The sequence below is a fragment of the Microcaecilia unicolor genome, chromosome 1 (assembly GCF_901765095.1).
Source record: "Microcaecilia unicolor chromosome 1, aMicUni1.1, whole genome shotgun sequence".
NCBI classification, from domain to species: Eukaryota; Metazoa; Chordata; class Amphibia; order Gymnophiona; family Siphonopidae; genus Microcaecilia; species Microcaecilia unicolor.
The window spans coordinates 254,075,853-254,103,392 of NC_044031.1; the positions used below are offsets into that span (position 1 = coordinate 254,075,853).

Sequence of the window (27,540 nt, forward strand, 5' to 3'; positions counted from 1 at the left end):
GTTTTTAGTGTCCATTGAACAGAGCAACAACAACAAAAAAAAAGCTAAAGGGACTGCTGTGTGTGAAAAAAGGCTACATATTCTTTAAAACAGCAAAATACACACAGGGGTGGAAGAAAACCAAGTCCAAAAGACCAGTCCTGAAACCACAGTGGTAAGAGCAGCAAAATCACAGTTTATTGGGACCCTACACGGTCCGCGTTTCAGCTATAAAGCCTTCCTCAGGAGTCTAAAAACATAAAATACAAAATATACCATATAACGCAAAAACATATAAAAAAGTATATATATAAGAAAACTATATAAATATAAAACTACTTAATGACTTCTACAAACGGACTAACACCCTTGACTCTAATCTGAAATTCAAAATGTAATTTAATATGGAGAAAATACCATTTTTAAATGTTATGGTTATAAAAGAAAAATATTGGTTAACCACTTCGCTGTATAAGAAGCCCACAGACAAGAACTATTTACACTACTCTATCACAATCGGGCTCTGAAGAACAATCTACCCTTCTGCCAATTTTTAAGGCTTATGCGATTGTGTGCAAACACAGAGAACTTTTACAGTCATTCAAGAGACCTTTCAAAAAGATTTATTCAGAGAGGGTATCCCAAGGAATGCATTACACAAGGCTTTCACAAAGCACAAAACAGGACACAGGAAGATCTATTACTAATTGGTAATAAGCCTAAACACAATCCTGAGATCATCTGCACCTTCCGGTTTTCATCATTGAGCCATCAATTCAAAAGTATTATCAACTAGTAAAAAAGGCCCGTTTCTGTAGGCAAGGAAACGGGCCTTAGGCAAGCAATTCCCTCCCCCCCCCCCCCCCCGTACTACGGCCCCCTCGAACCCCCCCTTCCGCGAACCTGTCGTTCCCCCCCCCCCCCCCCCGTGCCAGCGAAAACTGCCGCCACCGCCGCCGCCGTTGTTGTGCTACCTGTGCTTACAGCTGAAGTGTTGTTCTTCCCTTCCCGTAGGTTCTTCAATCATCTTGTCTGGAAGTTCCTCTGTGTGCGTCTGACGTCAGACGCATGCACGGAGTTAAACTTTCTGAGAAGATGATTGAGGAACCCACCCGAAGGTAGTGCACAACAGCGGCGGGAGGGGGGGTGCGGTTTCGAGGGGGCCGTAGCGCGGGGGGGGGGTGACAGCTGATTCCGAGGCAGGAGGAGTAGGGAAACACACTGCGCATGTTTCCCTACTCCTCCCCTTGCCTTGGAATCAGCTTTGTTGACGTCAGTGACGTCCGTGCGTGTCTGCCTCGCAGACCACTTGCAGCCAGGGAGCCACGGTCCCAAGCATAGAACGTTGGAGGTGAGAATTATTATATAGGAAAAGCACTGGCATATTGTGCAGACACATCCTTGTTTCAGAAGCATTTCACCCACATTTGCTCTTTCCAGGAATCCCAACCTTAAGAATCATCTAGTACCATGTACCATCTGCTCTCTCTTTATTAAAAGGACCTGTTGAAACTTATACCGGTCATAGACCATGTAATTCATGCTCAGTTTGTGCACATTCACTCAATCTCGAGGTCTTTACTCACCCAACTACTGGTAAACAGTATAAGCTTAATTTCAATAGCAACTGTAAATCTCAGAATGTTGTGAATATAATTGGATGCCCATGTGGAATGATATATGTCAGAAAAACCAATCGGATGGTGAAAGTTAGAATTACAGAACATTGCAATTGCGTTGAGACAGATTAAAGCTTCACCCCTTGTAGAACATTGGATACAGGTTAGACACAATATTGATGACAAAATTTTTAGTCAGTCGTACTATTAAAAATAGTTGGCGCGGGGGGTAATCTTGATATTGCCCTGTTAAGAGCAGAACAGTGTGCCATTTATCTACTAGATTGCGTAACACCCAAGGGTCTGAAAAAAGATCTTGCATTGATACATTTCCTTTAAGGTCCGTTTCATCAATATGCAATCACAATGTAATGTTCATGTGTATATATGCATTTGCAATCAGCCAAAAAATTAGACATGCACTGGTCATTGCACTGAAAGTCATTGCTTTCACTTTCACCTCCGTTTCGTTTCTATTTCTGTCAGTCTAGTGCTCCTACTCGTGGGCTCCGCCCTTTCATGACAGGTTTGGTTCTGCATGTTTTGGTTAAGCACACATTTCTTCTAGGTATCTATTCTTCTATTTTCATTCTTTTTTATTATTTTTTTTAATTCTTTATTTATAATTTTTATATACAATTCCAAAGTGAACTTTGTCAAGAAATAAACCATAATATTTCAAAGAAACAATATACTAAGGGAAATAACTTTCCCTAATCAACTTTTTCATTTTTATGCTGTAGTCCACAAGAAGGAGACTGATACACAATTCCTTATAAGAGGATAAGAATACTAAATAAAAGAAACAAAATTACATCAAAAAGGATAGCGTTTTAGAAAATATGATTACATCTACTTTTAATTTCCAATGGAATCTCTGTAGTTATTTAGGGATTCTTGCATCAATAAATGTTCGAAGTTGAGATGGCTCAAAGAAATGACATGTCGTATTCTCTAACTGAATCACACATTTACAAGGAACCTTAGTTGGAATTTGGCTCCCAGGGTCAAGGTCTCTTGTCTCATTGACAGGAATCTCTTCCTTCTTTCCTGTGTCACTCTAGATACATCCGGAAATATCTGGATCTTTTCTTCCATAAAAAGGACTGGAGTTGATTGTCTTAAATAAAGTCTTATTACTGCCTCTGTCTTGGAGGAAAACAAATGAAAGCAATAAGACAGACCTAAAGTCTACTACTTCTTGGGAATTCTCAAGAACAGCAGATACATCTGAACTTTCAGAGGAAGCACTTAATGGCAATTGAACTGATGATCTGATTTCTCGAGTAGCCAAATAATAAAGCTTCTGTAGTGGAGGAAAATCATTTTCAGAGTAACGGTAACTTCTTTTAAAAACCTCTGAAATGTTTCTCTTGTTGGGGTATATTTTATAGAAGGAAAATTTAAAAGTCTGAAGTTCAATGATCTAGCCCCATTTTCCAAGTTCTCTAATTTACAGTGTACCACATCAGCATTCTCAAGCAATTTAGTCTCCATTTCTTTTACTTGGGTTAATGATGTATCGAGCTTTTTGAGGTTAAATTCTTGGGAAACAATTTGAGATTGAAGAGAGTCTATCTTAGAGGTATTGGACCTTGTATTAGTGACAAAGGTAAGACATACCTTATGCAATGATTCCACTGCCGACCACAGAGAGTCTAATGTTACCTTTGCTGTTTTTTCTAAAGGCAGTAGGGCTGTCTCAGGAATAGGCTGCGCTTCCTCATCCGGCATCACAGCAGAATTTCCCTCTGAGACAATCTCTCTAAGCCCAACTTCTTTAGAGGTAACCGAGAGGTTTACATTTTCGGGAGAATCTCCCATTAGAGGCAGTGCCTTGGCTTGGGAGAACTTCTCCTCAGCTCGTCTCTCCGCCACTACTTCCGACGGTTTGGCGAGTTGTTCTCCCAGCCTGCTTTCTGCCTCTGAAACCTGTCGCGTTGGACTTCGAGGGCTAAGTGATAATTCACTTTCCTGGCCGGGACTCCTCTCTGCACCGGCTGCTGGAGCGCCCCGTATTGTAATCGGCGTCGCAAATGCTGTGATCGGTACCTGTCGCAGAGTAGGGTCAGTAAACGCTAATTTTCCCCTTCCTCTTAGACATATTTAAAGAAGAAATCCATTTTTTTATTTTGGATATCTTTTAACCCAGCTTTTTTCTTATCACCTATGGATAGTGACGGTTTTTCACGTCATCACTTTCTTGTTCAAATTTTGGCACACTACTGGGGTTTCGTTTTCTTTTCTTCACTCTCTCACCGTGGATTGTGGACTGCACCGCGTAGATATGTACTTTCTCTCAGGCTGGCACTTTACGCTTCTAAGATTCTACTTCTCCTTATTTGTTTTGTTTTCTTGGTAGTAGCGAGTGTCACTTTCCTTAGGCTTTTTCCATAGTCTGTTTTTTTTTATTACATTTTTTGTAATATACTGCTTTCAGTTTCCTTTGGGTTAGTTCCCTTCTCAGACTGCCTATTTAGTATCTCAGTATCTCTTTCTTCACAGTGGTGGTTTTCATTTTCAATTTTTAGCTTTTAAGTTTTCATTTTTATTTTTACTACTTTTTCTTTTTTTGTGGTAATGTTAAAATCACAAGATAGTGTCTCATAACCATCGCCCGTTTTTATGATACATGCGAAAAACGTCTTTGTAATACAGGATTATTGTTTTTACAATACGCAATGATATTCACAGTTGTCCTCTTTCTCCTTTGTATCTGATGCACCTCATTGCTCCTCATTTTGAGAGGTTTAGATGCAAAATCTATACACGTCAATTTGTTGGTATGTACATTTACAATGTCATCTAAATAAGTTTACACATATTCAGGTACAAAATAAGTACCTGAATATATGTGAACCGCTTTGAATGTAGTTGCAAAAACATCAGAAAGGCGGTATATTGTCCCACTTCCCTTTCCCTAAATGTGCCTGTGTCGTTCAATTTGAAGCTGGAATATAGTTCCATTCCATCCCTATGTCTTCTGTAGTGCGATTTTATGTGGTCATATATATATATACATGTATATATATATATACTTTTTTTTTTTCATTCATATATATTTTTAATTTTCTGTGAGTGTTATAGATGTTTATTTTCTTGCTATATACATATAGCACACACACACACATACACACACTAGCCGTTAAGCCCGTTAAAACGGGCGAGATTTCCAGCTACCCTTCTCGCCACCGCTCCCTCCCCCCTCCGTGCCGGGCCCCCTGCACTGACCTGACAGCGCCTGTCACCTCCCTGTGAAAGCACTGCAAGCAGCGCTTCCACACGGAGGTGAGAGGCGCTGTCAGGTCAGGGCAGGGGGCCCAATATGGAGGTGGGCGGGAGCGGCAGAGGGGAGGGTGGAGGTTGGTACGCATGATGTTTGTTTCCAGGCAGCAGCAGCAATGGCAGCGTCCGACAGTCCGACTCCGTTTCCCTCTCTGTTCCGACCTCTGACATCATCACGTCTTGATGCGAGGGCAGGACAGAGAAGGAAGTCTGTACTGCGCATTTGCACATTTGCAGGTGAGTCGGTCACTTGCCATTTATATGTTTGAGATATATATATATATATATATATATACACACACACACACTCACATATATATATATACACATACACCTGGATTTTTCCATGTATCTTATTATGTTTTTATATTTTTACCTGTCATGACTTATGATCCATGCTGCTGTTGTAATTCATATGTATTTTCAGTGTTTTATATTTATATAGTTTTCATATATAAATATATATATATATATATATATATATATATATATATATATATATATAGCGAATGCTACATACCTGTAGAAGGTATTCTCCGAGGACAGCAGGCTGATTGTTCTCACTGATGGGTGACGTCCACGGCAGCCCCTCCAATCGGAATCTTCACTAGCAAAAGCCTTTGCTAGCCCTCGCGCACCGCGCATGCGCGGCCGTCTTCCCGCCCGAAACCGGCTCGTGCCGGCCAGTCTCATATGTAGCAAGACAAAGAGAAGGGAAGACACAACTCCAAAGGGGAGGTGGGCGGGTTTGTGAGAACAATCAGCCTGCTGTCCTCGGAGAATACCTTCTACAGGTATGTAGCATTCGCTTTCTCCGAGGACAAGCAGGCTGCTTGTTCTCACTGATGGGGTATCCCTAGCCCCCAGGCTCACTCAAAACAACAACCATGGTCAATTGGGCCTCGCAACGGCGAGGACATAACTGAGATTGACCTAAAAAATTTACCAACTAACTGAGAGTGCAGCCTGGAACAGAACAAACATGGGCCTAGGGGGGTGGAGTTGGATTCTAAACCCCGAACAGATTCTGAAGCACTGACTGCCCGAACCGACTGTCGCGTCGGGTATCCTGCTGCAGGCAGTAATGAGATGTGAATGTGTGGACAGATGACCACGTCGCAGCTTTGCAAATCTCTTCAATAGTGGCTGACTTCAAGTGGGCTACCGACGCTGCCATGGCTCTAACATTATGAGCCGTGACATGACCCTCAAGAGCCAGCCCAGCCTGGGCGTAAGTGAAGGAAATGCAATCTGCTAGCCAAATGGATATGGTGCGTTCCCCCACAGCCACTCCCCTCCTGTTGGGATCAAAAGAAACAAACAATTGGGCGGACTGTCTGTTGGGCTGTGTCCGCTCCAGATAGAAGGCCAATGCTCTCTTGCAGTCCAATGTGTGCAGCTGACGTTCAGCAGGGCAGGAATGAGGACGGGGAAAGAATGTTGGCAAGACAATTGACTGGTTCAGATGGAACTCCGACACAACCTTTGGCAAGGACTTAGGGTGAGTGCGGAGGACTACTCTGTTATGATGAAATTTGTGTAAGGGGCCTGGGCTACCAGGGCCTGAAGCTCACTGACTCTACGAGCTGAAGTAACTGCCACCAAGAAAATGACCTTCCAGGTCAAGTACTTCAGATGGCAGGAATTCAGTGGCTCAAAAGGAGGTTTCATCAGCTGGGTGAGAACGACATTGAGATCCCATGACACTGTAGGAGGCTTGACAGGGGGCTTTGACAAAAGCAAACCTCTCATGAAGCAAACAACTAAAGGCTGTCCTGAGATTGGCTTACCTTCCACACAGTAATGGTATGCACTGATTGCGCTAAGGTGAACCCTTACAGAGTTGGTCTTGAGACCAGACTCAGACAAGTGCAGAAGGTATTCAAGCAGGGTCTGTGTAGAACAAGAGCGAGGATCTAGGGCCTTGCTGTCACACCAGACGGCAAACCTCCTCCATAGAAAGAAGTAACTCCTCTTAGTGGAATCTTTCCTGGAAGCAAGCAAGATGCAGGAGACACCCTCTGACAGACCCAAAGAGGCAAAGTCTACGGTCTCAACATCCAGGCCTTGAGAGCCAGGGACCGGAGGTTGGGATGCAGAAGCGCCCCTTCGTCCTGCGCGATGAGGGTCGGAAAACACTCCAATCTCCACGGTTCTTCGGAGGACAACTCCAGAAGAAGAGGGAACCAGATCTGACGCGGCCAAAAAGGAGCAATCAGAATCATGGTGCCTCGGTCTTGCTTGAGTTTCAACAAAGTCTTCCCCACCAGAGGTATGGGAGGATAAGCATACAGCAGACCCTCCCCCCAGTCCAGGAGGAAGGCATCCGATGCCAGTCTGCTGTGGGCCTGAAGCCTGGAACAGAACTGAGGGACTTTGTGGTTGGCTCGAGATGCGAAGAGATCTACCAAGGGGGTGCCCCACACCTGGAAGATCTGTCGCACTACACGGGAATTGAGCGACCACTCGTGAGGTTGCATAATCCTGCTCAACCTGTCGGCCAGACTGTTGTTTACGCCTGCCAGATATGTGGCTTGGAGCACCATGCCGTGACAGCGAGCCCAGAGCCACATGCTGACGGCTTCCTGACACAGGGGGCGAGATCCGGTGCCCCCCTGCTTGTTGACATAGTACATAGCAAACTGGTTGTCTGTCTGAATTTGGATAATTTGGTGGGACAGCCGATCTCTGAAAGCCTTCAGAGCATTCCAGATCGCTCGCAACTCCAGAAGATTGATCTGCAGATCGCGTTCCTGGAGGGACCAGCTTCCTTGGGTGTGAAGCTCATCGACATGAGCTCCCCATCCCAGGAGAGACGCATCCGTGGTCAGCACTTTTTGTGGCTGAGGAATTTGGAAAGGACGTCCCAGAGTCAAATTGGACCAAATCGTCCACCAATACAGGGATTCGAGAAAACTCGTGGACAGGTGGATCACGTCTTCTAGATCCCCAGCAGCCTGAAACCACTGGGAAGCTAGGGTCCATTGAGCAGATCTCATGTGAAGGCGGGCCATGGGAGTCACATGAACTGTGGAGGCCATGTGGCCCAGCAATCTCAACATCTGCCGAGCTGTGATCTGCTGGGACGCTCGCACCCGCGAGACGAGGGACAACAAGTTGTTGGCTCTCGTCTCTGGGAGATAGGCGCGAGCCGTCCGAGAATCCAGCAGAGCTCCTATGAATTCGAGGTTCTGCACTGGGAGAAGATGGGACTTTGGGTAATTTATCACAAACCCCAGTAGCTCCAGGAGGCGAATAGTCATCTGCATGGACTGCAGGGCTCCTGCCTCGGATGTGTTCTTCACCAGCCAATCGTCGAGATATGGGAACACGTGTACCCCCAAGTCTGCGAAGTGCCGCTGCCACTACAGCCAAGCACTTGGTGAACACTCTGGGTGCAGAGGCGAGCCCAAAGGGTAGCACACAGTACTGGAAGTGACGTGTGCCCAGCTGAAATCGCAGATACTGTCTGTGAGCTGGCAGTATCGGGATGTGCGTGTAGGCGTCCTTCAAGTCTAGAGAGCATAGCCAATCGTTTTCCTGAATCATGGGGAGAAGGGTGCCCAGGGAAGGCATACTGAACTTTTCTTTGACCAGATATTTGTTCAGGGCCCTTAGGTCTAGGATGGGACGCATCCCCCCCGTTTTCTTTTCCACAAGGAAGTACCTGGAACAGAATCCCAGCCCTTCCTGCCCGGATGGCATGGGCTCGACCGCATTGGTGCTGAGAAGGGCGGAGAGTTCCTCTGCAAGTACCTGCTTGTGCTGGAAGCTGTAAGACTGAGCTCCCGGTAGACAATTTGGAGGTTTTGAGGCCAAATTGAGGGTGTATCCTTGCCGGACTATTTGGAGAACCCACTGATCGGAGGTTATGAGAGGCCACCTTTGGTGAAAAGCTTTCAACCTCCCTCCGACTGGCAGGTCGCTCGGCACTGACACTTGGATGGCGGCTATGCTCTGCTAGAGCCAGTCAAAAGCTCGTCCCTTGCTTTTGCTGGGGAGCCGTGGGGCCTTGCTGAGGCGCACGCTGCTGAAGAGAGCGAGCGCACTGGGGCTTAGCCTGGGCCGCAGGCTGTCGAGGAGGAGGATTGTACCTACGCTTACCAGAAGAGTAGGGAACAGTCTTCCTTCCCCCTAAAAATCTTCTACCTGTAGAGGTAGAGGCTGAAGGCTGCCGGCGGGAGAACTTGTCGAAAGCGGTGTCCCGCTGGTGGAGCTGCTCTACCACCTGCTCGACTTTCTCTCCAAAAATATTATCCGCACGGCAAGGCGAGTCCGCAATTCGCTGCTGGATTCTATTCTCCAGGTCGGAGGCACGCAGCCATGAGAGTCTGCGCATCACCACACCTTGAGCAGCGGCCCTGGACGCAACATCAAAGGTGTCATACACCCCTCTGGCCAGGAATTTTCTGCACGCCTTCAGCTGCCTGACCACCTCCTGAAAAGGCTTGGCTTGCTCAGGGGGGAGCTTATCCACCAAGCCCGCCAACTGCCGCACATTGTTCCGCATGTGGATGCTCGTGTAGAGCTGGTAGGACTGAATTTTGGCCACGAGCATAGAAGAATGGTAGGCCTTCCTCCCAAAGGAGTCCAAGGTTCTAGAGTCCTTGCCCAGGGGCGCCGAAGCATGCTCCCTAGAACTCTTGGCCTTCTTTAGGGCCAAATCCACAACTCCAGAGTCATGAGGCAACTGAGTGCGCATCAGCTCTGGGTCCCCATGGATCCGGTACTGGGACTCGATCTTCTTGGGAATGTGGGGATTAGTTAATGGTTTGGTCCAGTTCGCCAGCAATGTCTTTTTGAGGACATGATGCATGGGTACTGTGGACGCTTCCTTAGGTGGAGAAGGATAGTCCAGGAGCTCAAACATTTCAGCCCTGGGCTCGTCCTCCACAACCACCGGGAAGGGGATGGCCGTAGACATCTCCCGGACAAAGGAAGCGAAAGACAGACTCTCGGGAGGAGAAAGCTGTTTTCAGGAGAGGGAGTGGGACCAGAAGGAAGACCCTCAGACTCCTCGTCAGAGAAATATCTGATGTCTTCCTCTTCTTCCCACGAGGCCTCACCATCGGTGTCAGACACAAGTTCACGAACCTGTGTCTGCAACCGTGCCCGGCTCAACTCCGTGGAACCACGGCCACGGTGGAAGCGTCGAGAGGTAGACTCCCTCGCCCGCACCGGCGAAGCTCCCTCCGCCAACGTAGTCGGGGAGCCTTCCTGGGAGGCGGCCGCAGACCTCACCCCGGGCAATGGACCAGCCGGCGCCTCACTCAACAGTACCGGTGGCGCAAGCACCCCCGGTACCGGAGGGGTAGGGCGCAACAGCTCTCCCAGAATCTCTGGGAGAACGGCCCGGAGACTCTCGTTCAGAGTGGCTGCAGAAAAAGGCATGGAAGTCGATGCAGGCGTCGATGTCAGAGTCTGTTCCGGGCGTGGAGGCTGTTCCGGGCTGTCCAGAGTGGAGCGCATCGACACCTCTTGGACAGATGGTGAGCGGTCCTCTCAGTGCCGATGCCTGCTGGGTGCCGACTCCTTCGGCGACCCAGAGCTCTCGGTGCCGACGCGGGAAGGGGACCGGTGTCGATGCTTCTTCGATTTTTTGGAGCGAAGCACGTCACCGGCACTTCCCGGCACCGACGAGGAAGACGTAGAATCCAGCCGTCTCTTCCTCGGGGCCGAGACCAAAGAGGGACGGTCTCGGGGGGGCTGTACCGCAGGAGCCCTCAGGGTAGGGGGAGACCCACCCGAAGGCTCACTGCCACCAGCAGGGGAATGGACAGCCCTCACCTGCACTCCAGACGAAGCACCACCGTCCGACGACATCAGCAGACGAGGAGGTCTCGACACCGCCGACGCAGCCTTCCGATGTCGCCCCGATGCAGAGGGCCGATGCCTCGATGCACTCGATGCAATCAGGGGCGAGGATGAAGGTCCGGGCGCTGACGACGTCGATGCACTCGATACCCCCGGTGCCGATGCCGACGAAGAGCCCGAGAACAAGATGTTCCACTGGGCTAACCTCGCTACCTCAGTCCGCTTTTGTAAAAGGGAACACAGACTACAGGCCTGGGGGCGGTGCCCAGCCCCCAGACACTGAAGACACGACGCGTGCCTGTCAGTGAGCGAGATTACCCGGGCGCACTGGGTGCACTTCTTGAAGCCGCTGGGAGACTTCGATGTCATGGGCGGAAAAATCACGCCGGCGAGATCAAAAGTCGAAATGGCGAAAATGGCACCACAAAAATAGGGAGAAGAAAACTTCGACCGAGGCCTAACTATGGCCTACCCCGACGACGAAAGAAAACTTACCGGGGCGAAAAGCTCGAAATATGGGAAAGGGAAAAAAAAAAAAACAAAAGGTCTCTTCCCGAAACACTTCTCTTAATTTTTTTCTCTCAAAGAACGAGTCGAAAACGACGCGCGAGGTCAACTTTCCGGGGCACGAACGGCGAAACACGACCGTACCAAGCGCGGACAAAAGAAGACTGGCCGGCACGAGCCGGTTTCGGGCGGGAAGACGGCCGCGCATGCGCGGTGCGCATCGGCGCGCGAGGGCTAGCAAAGGCTTTTGCTAGTGAAGATTCCGATTGGAGGGGCTGCCGTGGATGTCACCCATCAGTGAGAACAAGCAGCCTGCTTGTCCTCGGAGAAATATATATATACACACTTTTTATATGTTTTTACATTATATGGTTATATTTTGTATTTTATGTTTTTAGACCCCTGAGGAAGGCTTTATGGCCGAAACACGGACCATGTAGGGGTCCCAATAAACTGTGATTTTGATGCTCTTTCCACCGTGGTTTCAGGACTGATCTTTTGGACTTGATTTTCTTCCACCCCTGTGTACTTTGCTGCTTTTGGCTTGTTTGTGGAAGACTTGGACCTCCTTTTCTATGTGCCCTACATATTCTTTAAACTTTGTACTTGGACAGCTGTTTGATCCTGGTATCATGGGATGACATCAGCTGTGTGTGCGCCAGATTCAATCCTGCTTGTCTACAAACACATTTAACCCAAACATATATACATACTCAATCTGTATTAACAAGATACTAGAGGTGAGCAAATATGTTGCAAATATGGCTGTTCTAGGGAACTCAAGGAACTAAAGGAAAATATGCTCACCAGAAAACTTCACCAAGATAAACACCTTTATAGAAGGAACACTTACATTTGGTGACTTTTCTCAATTTTGAATGTATATTTTTTATGCAGTGGTTTTAAACATACAGTAAAGCATCCATAAGGTAAGAAAAGTCTGCAAGCAATACCCTATAGCATACCTGTTTAAAGCTGTGTTTGTATTCTTTGCAGGCAGTTTCAACTGTAAACTTTGTGCTGAATATATTACAAAGTTTTGCACCAAAGCCATTCCGCCCACCTTAAAAGAGGAAAAGAAAACACAGGCCATTATGCACAATGAATGTACAAAAAAACTTAGATTGTAAGTATTTTGGGGGACAAGAAATATCTACTGTACCTGAATGTAACTTGCCTTCAGTTACTAATGAAAAGTTGAAAGCTAAATCCAAATAAGCTGCTAGCATTACGTTTCCACATTAATGTATCATCGTTTTTTTAGTCACACCCCAATGACGCTTACCTTCCCACCGTTCTGATCCAAGCCTACTACCACATTCCCCCACCCCCCCCATATTCTTTAAGGCCGAATGTCTATAAATCATCCGCTTTCCTTTTCCCTCCCCCCCCCCAATCTAAAGCCTCTATACTCATGTCCACTTAATAATGCTGCTAAATCCCCTTTTTTTGGCTTTTACTTTTATTCCCCAATTATATAGATTCTAACAGTGTTAACTCACAGTTTCAAGTTCAACATTAACTTATAACAATTCCTGAACCACCTTTGACGATTAGTTTACCATCCGCAGCTTACTATTATTCTGTCCCCTCTGTAATCTGTCCTTGCAAATTCAGGCAGGTTCAGTCTCTGCGGATCCCGATTTTTCAGCTCTCGGTCCAGTCTGTCCACGAATGCTCCCGCTTCTTTATCCGATGTAAAGGCTCTCATTTTACCATTATGTGTCAGTTTCAAAATGGCGGGATATTGTAAGGTAAAGTGAATCCTCATCTCAAAGAGCTTGGTGCATACCGGCAAGAACGCCCGCCTTTTTGCTGCTATTCCCGCCGAATAATCTTGAAAACAAAGAATTTTCTTGTTTTCATACATTAAGATCGTTGCGGAGCGCGCTGCTTGTAGGATATATCGTTTATGCATAAAGTTCAATACCTTGCAGATAACCACTCGTAGTTTGGCACTGTCCGGTTGAAGAGGTCCGAGGCGATGAGCACGTTCTATGCGGAGAGGCCCCAGTGTTGCTGGAAATTCGATCTGTGTTGTTAGCCATTGTTCCAGGGTTTTTTTCCAGCTGCCGGGCACCCAAAGCTTCTGGCAAACCCACCAGGCGGATAGTTTTCCGCCTGGATCGGTTCTCTAAGTCCTCGATTTTACTCTCCAATTCTGTTAGTTTTCTTTAAGTCCTTCTACTTATCTTCCAGTCCCGCCACCCGGTCCTCAACTTCGCTAGTCCGAGTTTGAAACGCCACACACTCTTTAGTTAACTCACCAATCTTGGCATTTAGTTGTTCCAACTTGCCGTCTAGCTTTTGATCGATCGGGGCCAGTCGCCGTTCAAGTAGTTCCTCCATCACCACTGTGAGCTTGGATGTGATTTCAGCCACCCAAGCCAATGCAACTGTTTCGGGAGGGGACGCCGCCATTTTCCCCTTCTTTTTGTCTCTCGGCACTGATCTCGCTGTCATTTCCGGCGTTCAACAGTATTTAAAGTATAAGAATCGTTTCCCAAGTCTTGCGTTGCGAATTTTATCTACTTCGGGGAGATAAATTCTCTTGCAGGATTATAAACGAGTGGGTTGGCGACGGAGAGAGATTCACCCACGTCTTCTCTCCATCACAGCATCACGTGACCCCCTCATCGTTTTTTAAATTGTGAGCACAATGTTTTTAATTGTGACCTGCCTGCTTGTTTCAATGAGCTTGTCCATTGTTGACACACAAAAAGTGGCGTCAGTCAATGTAGATAGGAACCAGATGATTTTTTATTCAATGAGAAAACCAGACATATCTATGTTTTGGCACAGCATGTGCCTGCTTCAGGAGTAAATGTGATAGGCTGACGGTTGGTTGACAAAGAATCGATAACTGACTTAGTCAATCTTGGTAAGCAACCTAAACAGGTCTCAGCGAGTTTAAATTAGGATGAACACAGTGTGGTGTGGATCGTCTCACTAAGAAAAACAGTAGAAAAGTCCCAATGAATAAAGAATCATCTGGTTCCTATCTACATTGACTTGACTCCACTTTGTGTGTCTTGTGGGGTTTTTTTCTTTCGTGGAGATTTTTCCTTCTTCGCTTTGTTGTAACCTTGTCCATTGTTGGTCATGCCTGTGGTTGACAAAGTAATTTACAAAAAGTGCACACTAACACCACAGGACCTGTAGCAAACAGACTTTAAATATGATGGCCCCCTTAAAAGGGGGAAAAAAAAAAAAAGTAAAAACTGTTAAGAATCCTTGGTATACAAAAGCTCTTAAGCTTAGTTGTAGAAGATTAGAACAGGTTTGGAGAAGAACTAGGAAAGGGAAGTCAAAAACAGTATAAACAGGAAATAAACTAGTCTGAGAAAGATTTTTAAATCAAGAATAACAAGCCAAAAACTCAAATAAAACAGTATTTCAAATGTTTGCAGAATTGACAAATACTAATACTGACTTGTGGATTTCAGTCACTTCAGCTAAATCTGAAATTTTAGCTCTGTTCTTTCAAACAAAGGCAGCTAAAAATAAGGCAGACTTTTCAGGCCATTCTGCCATGAAAGGTTATCTGTATTAAATACTACTGTATGTTCAACTCAAGAAACACCAGGAAATACGCATTTGGACAAGTTTGCACAGGTTACACCTACATTAATTATCACAAATATTGTTGTTTGGATTCCTCTCTTTTCTATTGAAAAATACTTCTTTTGGTAATATGAGCTGGCTCACTAAATTCATTAATATTTCTTTAGAAGGTCATTATTTGAAAGATCTATCAGACAATGTTGACTCCTATACCGAAATCTACAGGAGCAAACCTTACAGTTGTAGATAACTATAAAATCCTGTTGCCAGAACTCCTTGGCTGGCTAAACTGGTCAAATTTGCAGTTAATGACCAGTTACTACATTTTCTTTCTTCTCATGATATTTTACTCAACATGGCTTTAGGCCATCACATAGCATAGAATCTTTGTTATTGACTATGACTTCTGAAATTAGGAAGAATTTAAGCAGAGGGAGACAAGTTGTGCTTTTGCAATCTGATGTTTCGGCAGCCTTTGATGCCACATTATACAGAATTTTGGGAGCAGTTATGGACTGGTTCTCTGGATTTTTAATGAAAAAAATTAGTGTGTGAAAAAGAATGATACACTATCCAATGTTAGATATTAAACAATGATAGTAAAAGGGGTGAACACTGAGGAACACCATTCTTAGCCCACTGGGGCAATATTTAACACAGTTAAGAATTTTCACATCGAGTTATGCATATGACATCCCTCTCTGCCCAGAACAAAGCACTTTCGAGAACACGCTTCAAAAAATTAAGGAATAACCCTCTCAGATACATGGTCCAGCAAGAATCATTTGAAACAAATTTAAAACGAAACAGATTTCGTTTAGAAACTATCACAAAATTCCAGAGAACAAGCTTACTTTAACATCAGGAGAAGTCTTGAAAATAGAGAGAGTAAATCGCAAGTACTAGGAATCATTCTGAATTATAAATTAACATTTGAGTTTTTTTCAAGTTATGGCAATTATGGCAATTCCCCCCCCCCCCCTAAACCCTCCTCCCCTCTTCCCCCCTTCTCTATCTCTGTTAATGGCTCTCACATCCTCCCTGTCTCCTCGGCCCATAACCTTGGAGTCATCTTTGACTCCTCTCTCTCTCCTTGTCTGCATATATTCAACAGATCGCCAAAACCTGTCGTTTCTTTATCTACAACATTAGCAAAATTCACCCCTTCCTTTCTGAATACGCTACCAGAACCCTTGTCCACACCCTTGTCACCTCTCGCTTGGACTATTGCAATTTACTTATCATTGGTCTTCCACTCAGCCATCTCTCTCCTCTCCAATCTGTCCAAAATTCTGCGTCTTATTTTCCGCCAGAATCGTTTTACCCACACTAACCCACTCCTCAGGTCACTTCACTGACTCCCTGTCCTATTCTGCATACAGTTTAAACTTCTTGTACTGACCTTTAAATGCATCCACTCTGCAGCCCCCCCATTACCTCTCCACTCTCATCTCTCCCTCATTCCTCCCCGTGAACTCCGTTCACTGGACAAATCTCTCGTCGTCCCCCTTCTCCTCCACTGCTAACTCCAGGCTTCGTTCCTTTTCTCTCGCAGCACCTTAGGCCTGGAATAAACTTCCTGAACCTATACGTCTAGCTCCATCTCTACCTGTTTTCAAATCAATGCTGAAAACCCACCTTTTCACTGCTGCCTTTAGCTCCTAGCCAATACTCAATTGCTCTCCCCTTGTCCCTTCCTTCCTTCTCACCCATTACTTCCCTCACCCGTAACTGTCTTGTCTGTCTGTATTATTTACATTGTAAGCTCTTTTGAGCAGGGACTGTCTCTATGTCAGGTGTTCAGCGCTGCGTGCGTCTGGTAGCGCTTTACAAATGCTAATAATAATAATATCAATCAGGTCTAATCTGAGTTTACACAGTTTTAACATAACAGTTCAATTAACTACTACCACAGCTGATTACTGTAATTCTTTGTACAGGTCAATTTCAGTTAAATCAAAGAAAATTAGATGTTACAGAATATGGCCGCTAGATTGATGTTTTGAGAGTACAACCCACTTGTTAAGTAAGCTCTATTGGTTATTTGTTAATTCACATACTGAGTTTAAGATAGCTTGTTTAGTCTTTAAGGCTCTCTATGGCATAAACAAAGAGATTAACACAAATTATCATTACTACAAAAAATTGGAATACTTCCAGAGTTCCAAAATAATTGCAAGATTTATTTTCTTTCGATTAAAAATATTTCAAATTGAGCAGTATTTTTCATTTCAAGAAGCAAAAATATGGAATCAACCACCTATACAGATTACATTGCTTTCATCATACCGCTCTGAAAACTTATTTATTTTCAGGATAAGTTCATAGTTAAAAGTATTAAAAATTGTATGTTATGCTATTTGACACTTTCCCTTTTTTGTTAGGGATCTTTAGTTGTAAATCCACCTTGAATCCATGGTGTTATAGGTGGAATAGAAATCCTTTATAGTATAGATTTGGAGCATTTGATTTACCATATAGCGAAGATCAGTGGTGTAGCCAGGGGTGGGCTTAGGTGGGCCCAGGCCCACCCACTTTGGGCTCAGGCCCACCCAGTACCAGCATAGCTATAATGTGGCTGGCAGGGATCCCCAAGCCCCACAAGCTGAGAACTCCCAACAACTGTCCCTCCTGCATACCTTGTAAATAGCAGATCTTCGCCTGCAGTGAGCAGTGACTGATGCGTACTGCTCACACCCCACAGCCTTCGCTCTGATGTATTCTTGCCTAGGCGGTAACAGGAAATTGCATCAGAGGGAAGGGTATGGAGCCAACATCAGCAGTGTGTATTAGTTGCTGCCCGTTGCTGGTGAAAATCTGCTGTTTAAAAGGTATGCAGCAGAGGGAGGATATTTGATAAACCATATGGCATGCAGGTGAGAGAAGGAGAGACCACATCATCTGTGGGATGAGGCGGGGTTCTTCTGCCCATCCATCTTGGGCCCAGGCCCACCCAAAATTGGGTGTCTGGCCCCTGGCGAAGATACTTACCTGTAGCAGGTATTCTCCGAGGACAGCAGACTGATTGTTCTCACTGATGGGTCGGCGTCCACGGCGGACCAGGAACGGAGATTTTTTTCCAGCAAAAATCAACAAACTTTGTGACAGCTTCCGGAGCACGGGACAGATGCACTGCGCATGTGCGGCCATCTTCCCGCGCGCGTTTCCGCCTCAGTTATATCAAAAAGCAAATAAAGAACATCAACAACTCCAAAAAGGAGGTGGGCGGGTTGGTAAAAACAATCAGCCCGCTGTCCTCGGAGAATACCTGCTACAGGTAAGTATCTTCGCTTTCTCTGAGGACAAGCAGGCTGCTTGTACTCACTGATGGGGTATCCCTAGCCCCCAGGTTCACTCAAAACAATGAACATAGGTCAATTGGGCCTCAACGTCAAGGACATAAAGATTGACCTACGAAGAAACATCTGAGAGTGCAGCCTGGAACAGAATAAAAATGGGCCTGGGGGGGGTGGAGTTGGATTCTAAACCCCAAACAGATTCTGCAGCACCGACTGCCCAAACCGACTGTTGCGTCGGGAATCCTGCTGAAGGCAATAATGAGATGTGAATGTGTGGACTGATGACCACGTCACAGTCTTGCAAATCTCTTCTATAGTGACTGACTTCAAGTGGGTCACTGACACTGCCATGACTCTAACACTATGAGCCATGACATGACCCCTCAAGAGTCAGCCCAGCTTGGGCGTAAGTGAAGGCAATCCAATCTGATAGCCAATTGGAAATGGTGCGTTTCCCAACAGCGACTCCCCTTCTGTTGGGATCAAAAGAAACAAACATTTGGGCGAACTGTCTGAAGGGGCTTGTCCGCTCTACATAGAAGGTCAATGCTCTCTTGCAGGCCACTATATGCAACTGACGTTCAGCAGGGCAGGTATCAGGACGGGGGAAGAATGTTGGCAAGACAATTGACTGTTATGATAAAATTCTGTATAGTGAGCATGGGCTACCAAGGCTTGCAGCTCACTGACCCTACGAGCTGAAGTAACAGCCACCAAGAAAATGACCTTCCAGGTCAAATACTTCAGATGGCAGGAATCCAGTGGCTCAAAAGGAGGCTTCATCAGCTGGGTGAGGACGACATTGAGATCCCATGACATCGGAGCTTTGCCAGGGGGCTTTGACAAAAGCAAACCTCTCGACGCAAACAACTAAAGGCTGTCCAGAGACAGGCTTACCCTCCACACGGTAATGGAAAGCACTAATCGCACTAAGATGAACTCTTACGGAGTTGGTCTTGAGACCAGACTCTGATAAGTGTAGAAAGTATTCAAGCAGGGTCTGTGTAGGACAAGAGTGAGGATCTAGGGCCTTGCTGTCACACCAGACGGCAAACCTTCTCCATTTAAAAGAGTAACACCTCTTTGTGGAATCTTTCCTGGAAGCAAGACTCGGGAGACATCCTCAGAAAGACTCAAGGAGGCGAATTCTACACTCTCAACATCCAGGCCGTGAGAGCCAGAGACTGGAGGTTGGGATGCAGAAGCGACCCCTCATTCTGGGTGATGAGGGTTGGAAAACACTCCAATCTGCACGGTTCTTCGAAGTCTGGCTACGCCCCTGCGGAGAGGTACTAAGAAAGCGGGAACTAAAGAAAAGTGAGTTGTGCAGAGACCATCAGACAGTTGGGACTGACAAGAACGACCTAAGAAAACAAGCAAGGTTAGAAGGCTCGGAGGGAGCAAGAGACTGTGTTGTTCTAACCTTGTGAACTACATATCTGGTGAAAATACAGATTGGCTCAGCTACATCAGCTCTGAAATACGGCACTGAATGACCGTGACACCGGCTTTCAAAAGATAGACCCTGAACTGAATCCGAGACAGACTCGCTGTGGATATAGCTAGAGTCTAAGAAGAAATCAGAACCTACCTCATCGAAAGACTGCTTCAGAGACAGCATGGTGAGATAACAGTGATTTACTTTCTATAGTCTGGGCGTTTGTCCGAGATAAGACTGGTTAGGTCATAGATCGTGGTCAGAGAATAAGCTGCTAACAGTTGTATTTTGCACAACAGGTGTAGTATAAGTTTTCACGATTACAAAATCAGGTTTGTGTAATCACCTAGTGTTCCAGTAAGAATCATTTTGTATAGTCTTTATTTAGTGACAATCTATTTTTTTTCTTCTTCTTATTATTATTATTATTATCAGCAAGTTATATATTTGTACTCTGCTAAGCCTTGCTGCACAGCTATTCTATATTTGTATATTTTCTTTATCTATAAATAAAACTAATATATACACTCTGTGGCTTTAGGTTGCGATCTCTCTAGCAGCTAATTTTTGTTAGTTGCCAAAGTAAGGTCCTGCTTCCTCCTAGCACGAGTCCAGAACATTTGCTTAGGCAGAGTTCTGTAATCCTGGGCCTTGGCATAAATAATTCTGTTAGGAGTTGATTTCCTATAAGTCTTATTTAGACTACCTACAGCACCCTGTTATAAAATTACCCTTTGGTGTATGTGCATACTTGCTGAGTGCCCCGTGATTCAAATACCCTCCAAATGACGTATCTAAGAGCTAAATCTGCTCTTACAAGGTTCTTTTATATTTTTAACATAACAGCAGATGATACAAACATTCCAAGCAGTTACCCTATGTCTCGTATGCCTCCTAATCAGAATGCACCAAATCTACCTGAACATTCTACTTAATGTAAAGTTTTGTTTCTAATGAATATTTTGCTAAACCCAGAAAAGATCAATGCTAAATCATACTCTCATCTGGCAAAGGACACCTTATAGAAAACACAAATTAACTATCTGTAGAGCAAAACGTCAACATAGAACATTATAATGAACTGCTTGCCTGTGACCTTCTTCTCATCATCATCATAGTTGCTGGATGTTAATAACTGTCCAAAGATTAAAGCAGGAACAAACACCTTTTCAACTTTGTGCTCTACTACTGGAATGCCTTTACCATTATTCCATATGCTGATAATATTGGACTCTCTGTGAATAAACAGCAGATTAGAAACATGAAACGTCTTTAGATATCATCTTTCTAAACATTGCTTAAATATTAGCAGTTAAAGCGAAAGCTACATAGCTGTAGAAGGTATTCTCCGAGGACAGCAGGCTGATTGTTCTCACAGATGGGTTGACGTGCACGGCAGCCCCCTCTGATCGGAGATCTTCACTAGCATCAACGTTTGCTAGCTCTCGCATGCGCGACCGTCTTCCTGCCCAAACGCGAATGTGCTCGCCAGTCCAGTAAATAGCAAAGACAAGGGAAGACACAACTCCAAAGGGGAGGTGGGCGGGTTGCTGAGAACAATCAGCCTGCTGTCCTCGGAGAATACCTTCTACAGGTATGTAGCTTTCGCTTTCTCCGAGGACAAGCAGGCTGCTTGTTCTCACAGATGGGATATCCCTAGCCCCCAGGCTCACTCAAAACAACAAACATTGGTCAACTGGGCCTTGCAACGGCGAGGACATAACTGAGATTGACCTAAACTTATTCAACTAACAGAGTGCAGCCTGGAACAGAATAAAAATGGGCCTAGGGGGGTGGAGTTGGATTCTAAACCCCGAACAGATTCTGCAGCACCGACTGCCCGAACAGACTGTCGTGCCGGGTATCCTGCTGAAAGCAGTAATGTGATGTGAATGTGTGGATGGATGACCACGTCGCAGCCTTGCAAATCTCTTCAATAGTGGCTGACTTCAAGTGAGCCATTGACGCTGCCATGGCTCTAACACTATGAGCCGTGACATGGCCATCAAGAGTCAGCCCAGTCTGGGCATAAGTGAAGGAAATGCAATCTGCTAGTCAATTGGAAGTGGTGCGTTTTCCAACAGCCACTCCCCTTCTGTTGGTATCAAAAGAAATAGACAATTGGGCGGACTGTCTGTGGGGCTGTGTCCGCTCCAGGTAGAAGGCCAATGCTCGCTTGCAGTCCCAATGTGTGCAGCTGACGTTCAGCAGGGCTTGTAGGAGGACGGGGAAAGAATGTTGGAAAGACAACTGACTGGTTCAGATGGAACTCCGACACCACCTTCGGCAATAACTTAACAGAGTAGTCCTCCACACTCACCCTATGATGAAATTTTGTATAAGGAGCATGAGCTACCAAGGCTTGGAGCTCACTGACTCTGCGAGCTGAAGTAACTGCCACCAAGAAAATGACCTTCCAGGTCAAGTACTTCAGATGGCAGGAATGCAGTGGCTCAAAAGGAGGTTTCATCAGCTGGGTGAGAACGACATTGAGATCCCATGACACTGTAGGAGGTTTGATGGGGGGCTTTGACAAAAGCAACCCTCTCATGAAGCGAACAACTAATCGCACTAAGATGAACTCTTACAGAGTTGGTCTTTAGACCAGACTCGGACAAATGCAGAAGGTATTCAAGCAGGGTCTGTGTAGGACAGGAACGAGGATCTAGGGCCTTGCTGTCACACCAAACGGCAAACCTCCGCCAGAGAAAAAAAGTAATTCTTCTTAGTGGAATCTTTCCTGGAAGCAAGCAAGACACGGGAGACACCCTCGGAGAGAACCAAGGAGGCAAAATCTACGCCCTCAACATCCAGACCGTGAGAGCCAGAGACCGGAGGTTGGGATACAGAAGCGCCCCCTTGTTCTGAGTAATGAGGGTCGGAAAACACTCCAATCTCCACGGTTCTTCGGAGGTCAACTCCAGAAAAAGAGGGAACCATATCTGACGCGGCCAAAAGGGAGCGATCAGAATAATGGTGCCTCGACCTTGCTTGAGTTTCAGCAAAGTCTTCCCCACCAAAGGTATGGGAGGATAAGCATACAGGAGGCCTTTCCCCCAATCCAGGAGAAAAGCATCCGACGCTAGCCTGCCATGGGTTTGAAGTCTGGAACAGAACTGAGGGACCTTGTGGTTGATTCGAGTGGCGAAGAGATCCACCGAGGGGGTGCCCCACACTTGAAAGATCTCGCGTATCACTCTGGAATTGAGCAATCACTTGTGAGGTTGCATGATCCTGCTCAACCTGTCGACCAGACTGTTGTTTATGCCTGCCAGACACGTGGCTTGGAGAAACATGCCATACCGGCGAGCCCAAAGCCACATTCTGACGGCCTCTTGACAAAGGGGGCGAGATCCGGTGCCTCCCTGCTTGTTGATGTAATACGTGGCAACCTGATTGTCTGTCTGAATTTGGATAATTTGTTGGGACAGCCGATCCCTGAAAGCCTTTAGAGCGTTCCAGACCGCTCGCAACTCCAGGAGGTTGATCTGCAACCCTTTTTCCTGAAGGGACCAACTCCCTTGGGTGTGAAGCCCGTCGACATGAGCTCCCCACCCCAGGAGAGACGCATCCGTCGTCAGCACCTTTTGAGGCTGAAGAATTTGGAAAGGACGTCCCAGAGTCAAATTGGACTGAATTGCCCACCAATGTAGGGATTGGAGAAAACTCGCGGACAGCAGGACTACGTCCTCCAGGTCCCCAGCGGCTTGGTACCACTGAGAAGCTAGGGTCCATTGAGATAATCTCATGTGAAGGCGGGCCATGGGAGTCACATGCACTGTGGAGGTCATGTGGCCGAGCAATCTCAACATCTGCCAAGCTGTGATCTGCTGAGACGCCCGCACCCAGGAAACGAGACAGAAGAGTGTCGGCCCTCACCTCTGGAAGGTAGGCACGAACCATCTGAGAGTCCAGCAGAGCTCCTATGAATTCTAGTGTCTGGACTGGAAGAAGGTGGGACTTTGGATAATTTATCACAAACCCTAGTAGCTCCAGGAGTCGAATAGTCATCTGCATGGACTGTAGAGCTCCTGCCTCGGAGGTGTTCTTCACCAGCCAATCGTCGAGATAAGGGAACACATGCACTCCCAGTCTGCATAGAGACGCCGCTACGACAGCCAGGCACTTTGTGAACACCCTAGGCACAGAGGTGAGACCAAAGGGTAGCACACAGTACTGAAAATGCTGTGTTCCCAGACGGAATCGCAGATACTGTCTGTGAACTGGCAGTATCGGGATGTGAGTGTAAGCATCAAGTCCAGAGAGCATAGCCAATCGTTTACCTGAATCATGGGAAGGAGGGTGCCCAGGGAAAGCATCCTGACCTTTTCTTGGACCAGATATTTGTTCAGGGCCCTTAGGTCTAGGATGGGACGCATCCCCCGTTTTCTTTTCCACAAGGAAATACCTGGAATAGAATCCCAACCCTTCCTGCCCCAGTGGCACGGGCTCAACTGCATTGGCGCTGAGAAGGGCGGAGAGTTCCTCTGCAAGTACCTGCTTGTGACAGAAGCTGAAGGACAGCGCTCCTGGTGGGCAATTTGAAGGTCTGGAAATCAAAATGAGGGAGTATCCTAGCCAGACTATTTGGAGAACCCACTGGTCAGAGGTTATGAGAGGCCACCTTTGGTGAAAACATTTTAACCTCCTCCCCCCCCCCCCAACCGGCAGATCGTCCGGCGCGGACACTTTGATGTCGGCTATGCTCTGCTGGAGCCAGTCAAAAGCCCGTCCCTTGCTTTTGCTGGGGAGCTGCTGGGGCCTGCTGAGGCAGACGCTGTTGACGGGAACGAGCGCGCTGGGGTTTAGCCTGGGCAGCAGGCTGGCGAGAGGGATGATTGTACCTACGCTTATTAGAATAGGGAACAGTCCTCCTACTCCCATAAAAACGTCTACCTGATGAGGTAGATGCTGAAGGCGTCCAGTGGGAGAATTTGTCGAAAGCGGTGTCCCGCTGGTGGAGCTGCTCTACCACCTGTTCGACCTTTTCACCAAAAATATCCCCCCGGCAAGGAGAATCCGCAATCCGCTGCTGGATCCTGTTTTCCAGGTCGGAGGCATGCAGCCACGAGTCTGCGCATCAGCACATCTTGAGCAGCGGTCCTGGACGCGACATCAAAAGTATCGCAGACACCCCTGGCCAGGAATTTACGACACGCCTTCAGCTGCCTGACCACCTGCTGAAAAGGCTTGGCTTGCTCAGAAGGGAGCTTGTCCACCAAGTCCGCCAACTGCCGCACTTTGTTCCGCATATGAATGCTCGTGTAGAGCTGGTAGGATTGGATTTTGGAAATGAGCATTGCAGAATGTTAGGCCTTCCGCCCAAAAGAGTCCAAGGTTCTAGAGTCATGGCCCGGGGGCGCCGAAGCATACTCCCTAGAACTCTTGACCTTTTTAAGGGCCAGATCCACCACACCAGAGTCATGAGGCAACTGAGTCCGCATTAACTCTGGGTCCCCATGGATCCGATACTGGGATTCTATCTTCTTGGGAATGTGGGGATTAGTTAGCGGCTTCGTCCAGTTCACCAGCAATGTCTTTTTGAGGACATGATGCATGGGTACAGTGGACGATTCCTTAGTTGGCGAAGGATAGTCCAAAAGCTCAAACATTTTGGCCCCTGGCTCATCCTCCATAACCACAGGGAAGGGAATGGCCGTAGACATTTCCCGGACAAAGGCCTCGAAAGACATACTCTCAGGAAGAGAAAGCTGCCTTTCAGGAGAGGGAGTAAGATCAGAGGGAAGACCGCAAGACTCCTTGTCAGAGAAATATCTTGTGTCCTCCTCTGCTTCCCACGAGGCCTCACCCTCGGAATCGGACACCAGTTCGTGAACTGCAGTCCGAAGACGGGCCCGTCTTGACTCCGTGGAAACATGGCCACGGTGGGTACGCCGAGAGGAAGACTCCCGCACCGGCGGCGATGAAGCTCTCTCCATCGAAGTCATCGGGGAGTCAGCCTGGGAGGCCACCGATGCAGGCACCGCAAGCAGGACCAGGGACCTCACCACGGGCGAAGAGCCAGCAGTCGCCTCTCTCAACGGCACCGGTGGCGCAAGCACCCCCGGTACCGGAGCGGAAGGGTGTAACAGCTCTTCCAGGATCCCTGGAAGGATGGCTCGGAGGCTCTCGTTCAGAGCGGCTGTCGAGGAAGGCAAGGGGTCCAGTACCGGCGACGAGCTCAGAATCTATCCGGGTCACAGAGGCGGTACCGGGCTGTCCACAATAGAGCGCATCGACACCTCTTGTATGGAGGGCGAGCGGTCCTCCCGGCGTCGACGCTTAGTGGGTGCCGAATCCCTCGGCGACCCAGAGCTCCCAGTACCACGACGGGAAGGCGACCGGTGCCAATGCTTCTTTGCCTTCGCACGAAGCAGGTCACCGGTACCTCCCGGTACCGAAGAGGAGGACGTTGAATTCAAACGCCTCCTCGGGGCCGGGTCCGAAACAGATCGATCCCAGGGGGCCTGTACCGCAGGAGCCCTCGAGACAGGCGGAGACCTACTCGAGGGCTCACCGCTACCAGCAGGGGAATGGACAGCCCTCACCTGCGCTCCTGATGACGATGCACTCTCCGACGACATCGATACCTCCGATGACCTCGGTACCGCAGACGTCAAAGCACCGGACGAGGCTCCGAACAGAACGTTTCACTGAGCCAATCTCGCCGCCTGAGTCCTCTTCTTGAGGTGGAGGCACAAAGAACAGGCGTTAGGGCGATGACCAGCCCCGAGACACTGAAGACACAAAATGTGCCTATCAGTGAGCGAGATCGTCCAGCTGCACCGCGTGCACTTTTTGAAGCCGCTGGCAGGCTTCGATGACATGGGCGGAAAAATCACGCGGGCGAAGGTGAAATTAGATCTTACCTGCTAATTTTCTTTCCTCTAGACCCTCCAGACCGGTCAAGACGCGTGGGTTATGTCCTCCTACCAGCAGAGGGAGACTGAGAAAACACTAAGCTTTTGAAGCCTGTATATATAACCTGTGCAGAACCTCCACTAGCCAGTATAACCCTGACAAAGCAGAGAAACAAAAAACACTAACAACAACTAGCAACCCTGTACGTGGTCACAGTAAACTGCAAAAACAAGAAACATCTTCCGCTTGCTCTTACGGAAACATGTTCCTTTGCCTTTGGTAAAACAGTTGGGCTTCTACAGGTGGACTATCAAAGAAGAGCCCCACCTGTCCCGGACTCCTATCACAAAACAGAAATAAACAGTCTGCAATTAGAGAAACAACAATCTACAGCAGCCAAGAATTATCCAACAAACACACCTCCTGGCCTCCAATACAGACAGGGCGGGCTCTTGACCGGTCTGGAGGGTCTAGAGGAAAGAAAATTAGCAGGTAAGATCTAATTTCACCTTCCTCAGCGACCCTCCAGACCGGTCAAGACGCGTGGGACGTACCAGAGCAGTAACTAACTTATGGGAGGGACCTACTAAGGCCAGAGGTCAAAACTGCTGCCCCAAAGCGCACCTCGTCCTTTGCATGCACAGGAATCCTATAATGCTTCACAAAGGAATGCAACGAAAACCAAACCGCAGCCCAACAAATATCTAACAGAGAAATCATACTATTCTCCGCCCACGAGGCTGCCATTCCCCTAGTGGAATGAGCAGACCAGCCCCTAGGCACCACAGGACCCTTCACCAAGTAAGCAGATGCAACCGCCTCCTTCAACCACCGTGCTATGGTCACCTTAGGAGCCGCTGCACCCTTCTTTGGGCCACCATGAAGAACGAACAAACGGTCAGAGGCTCTGAAGTCCTGAGTTCCAGAGAGATAACAACTCAAAACTCTCCTGACATCCAGCTTGGCAATACCACGCTGCTCCGAATCTCCAGCCATATCACCCAACACTGGCAGAGAGATGACCTGATTAACATGGAACTCGGAAACCACCTTGGGCAAAAAAAGGAAAGCACCGTCCGCAACGAAACCTTTCCCTCAGAAAGGACAAAAATGGTTCCCTACAAGACAAAGCCTGAAGCTCTGAAACACTCCGTGCTGAAGTAATCGCCACCAA

The 27,540-nt window shown here is 47.2% G+C and overlaps 1 protein-coding gene across 1 annotated transcript in view; it reads right to left on the reverse strand.

Moving 5' to 3' along the window:
• Window positions 1–27,540, reverse strand: part of TOP2B (DNA topoisomerase II beta) — a 507,457-nt gene that overhangs the window by 378,596 nt on the left and 101,321 nt on the right. The window contains 2 exon segments of the mRNA XM_030205679.1: window positions 12,170–12,267; window positions 20,595–20,740. Coding sequence (XP_030061539.1) covers window positions 12,170–12,267; window positions 20,595–20,740 — 244 coding nt within the window.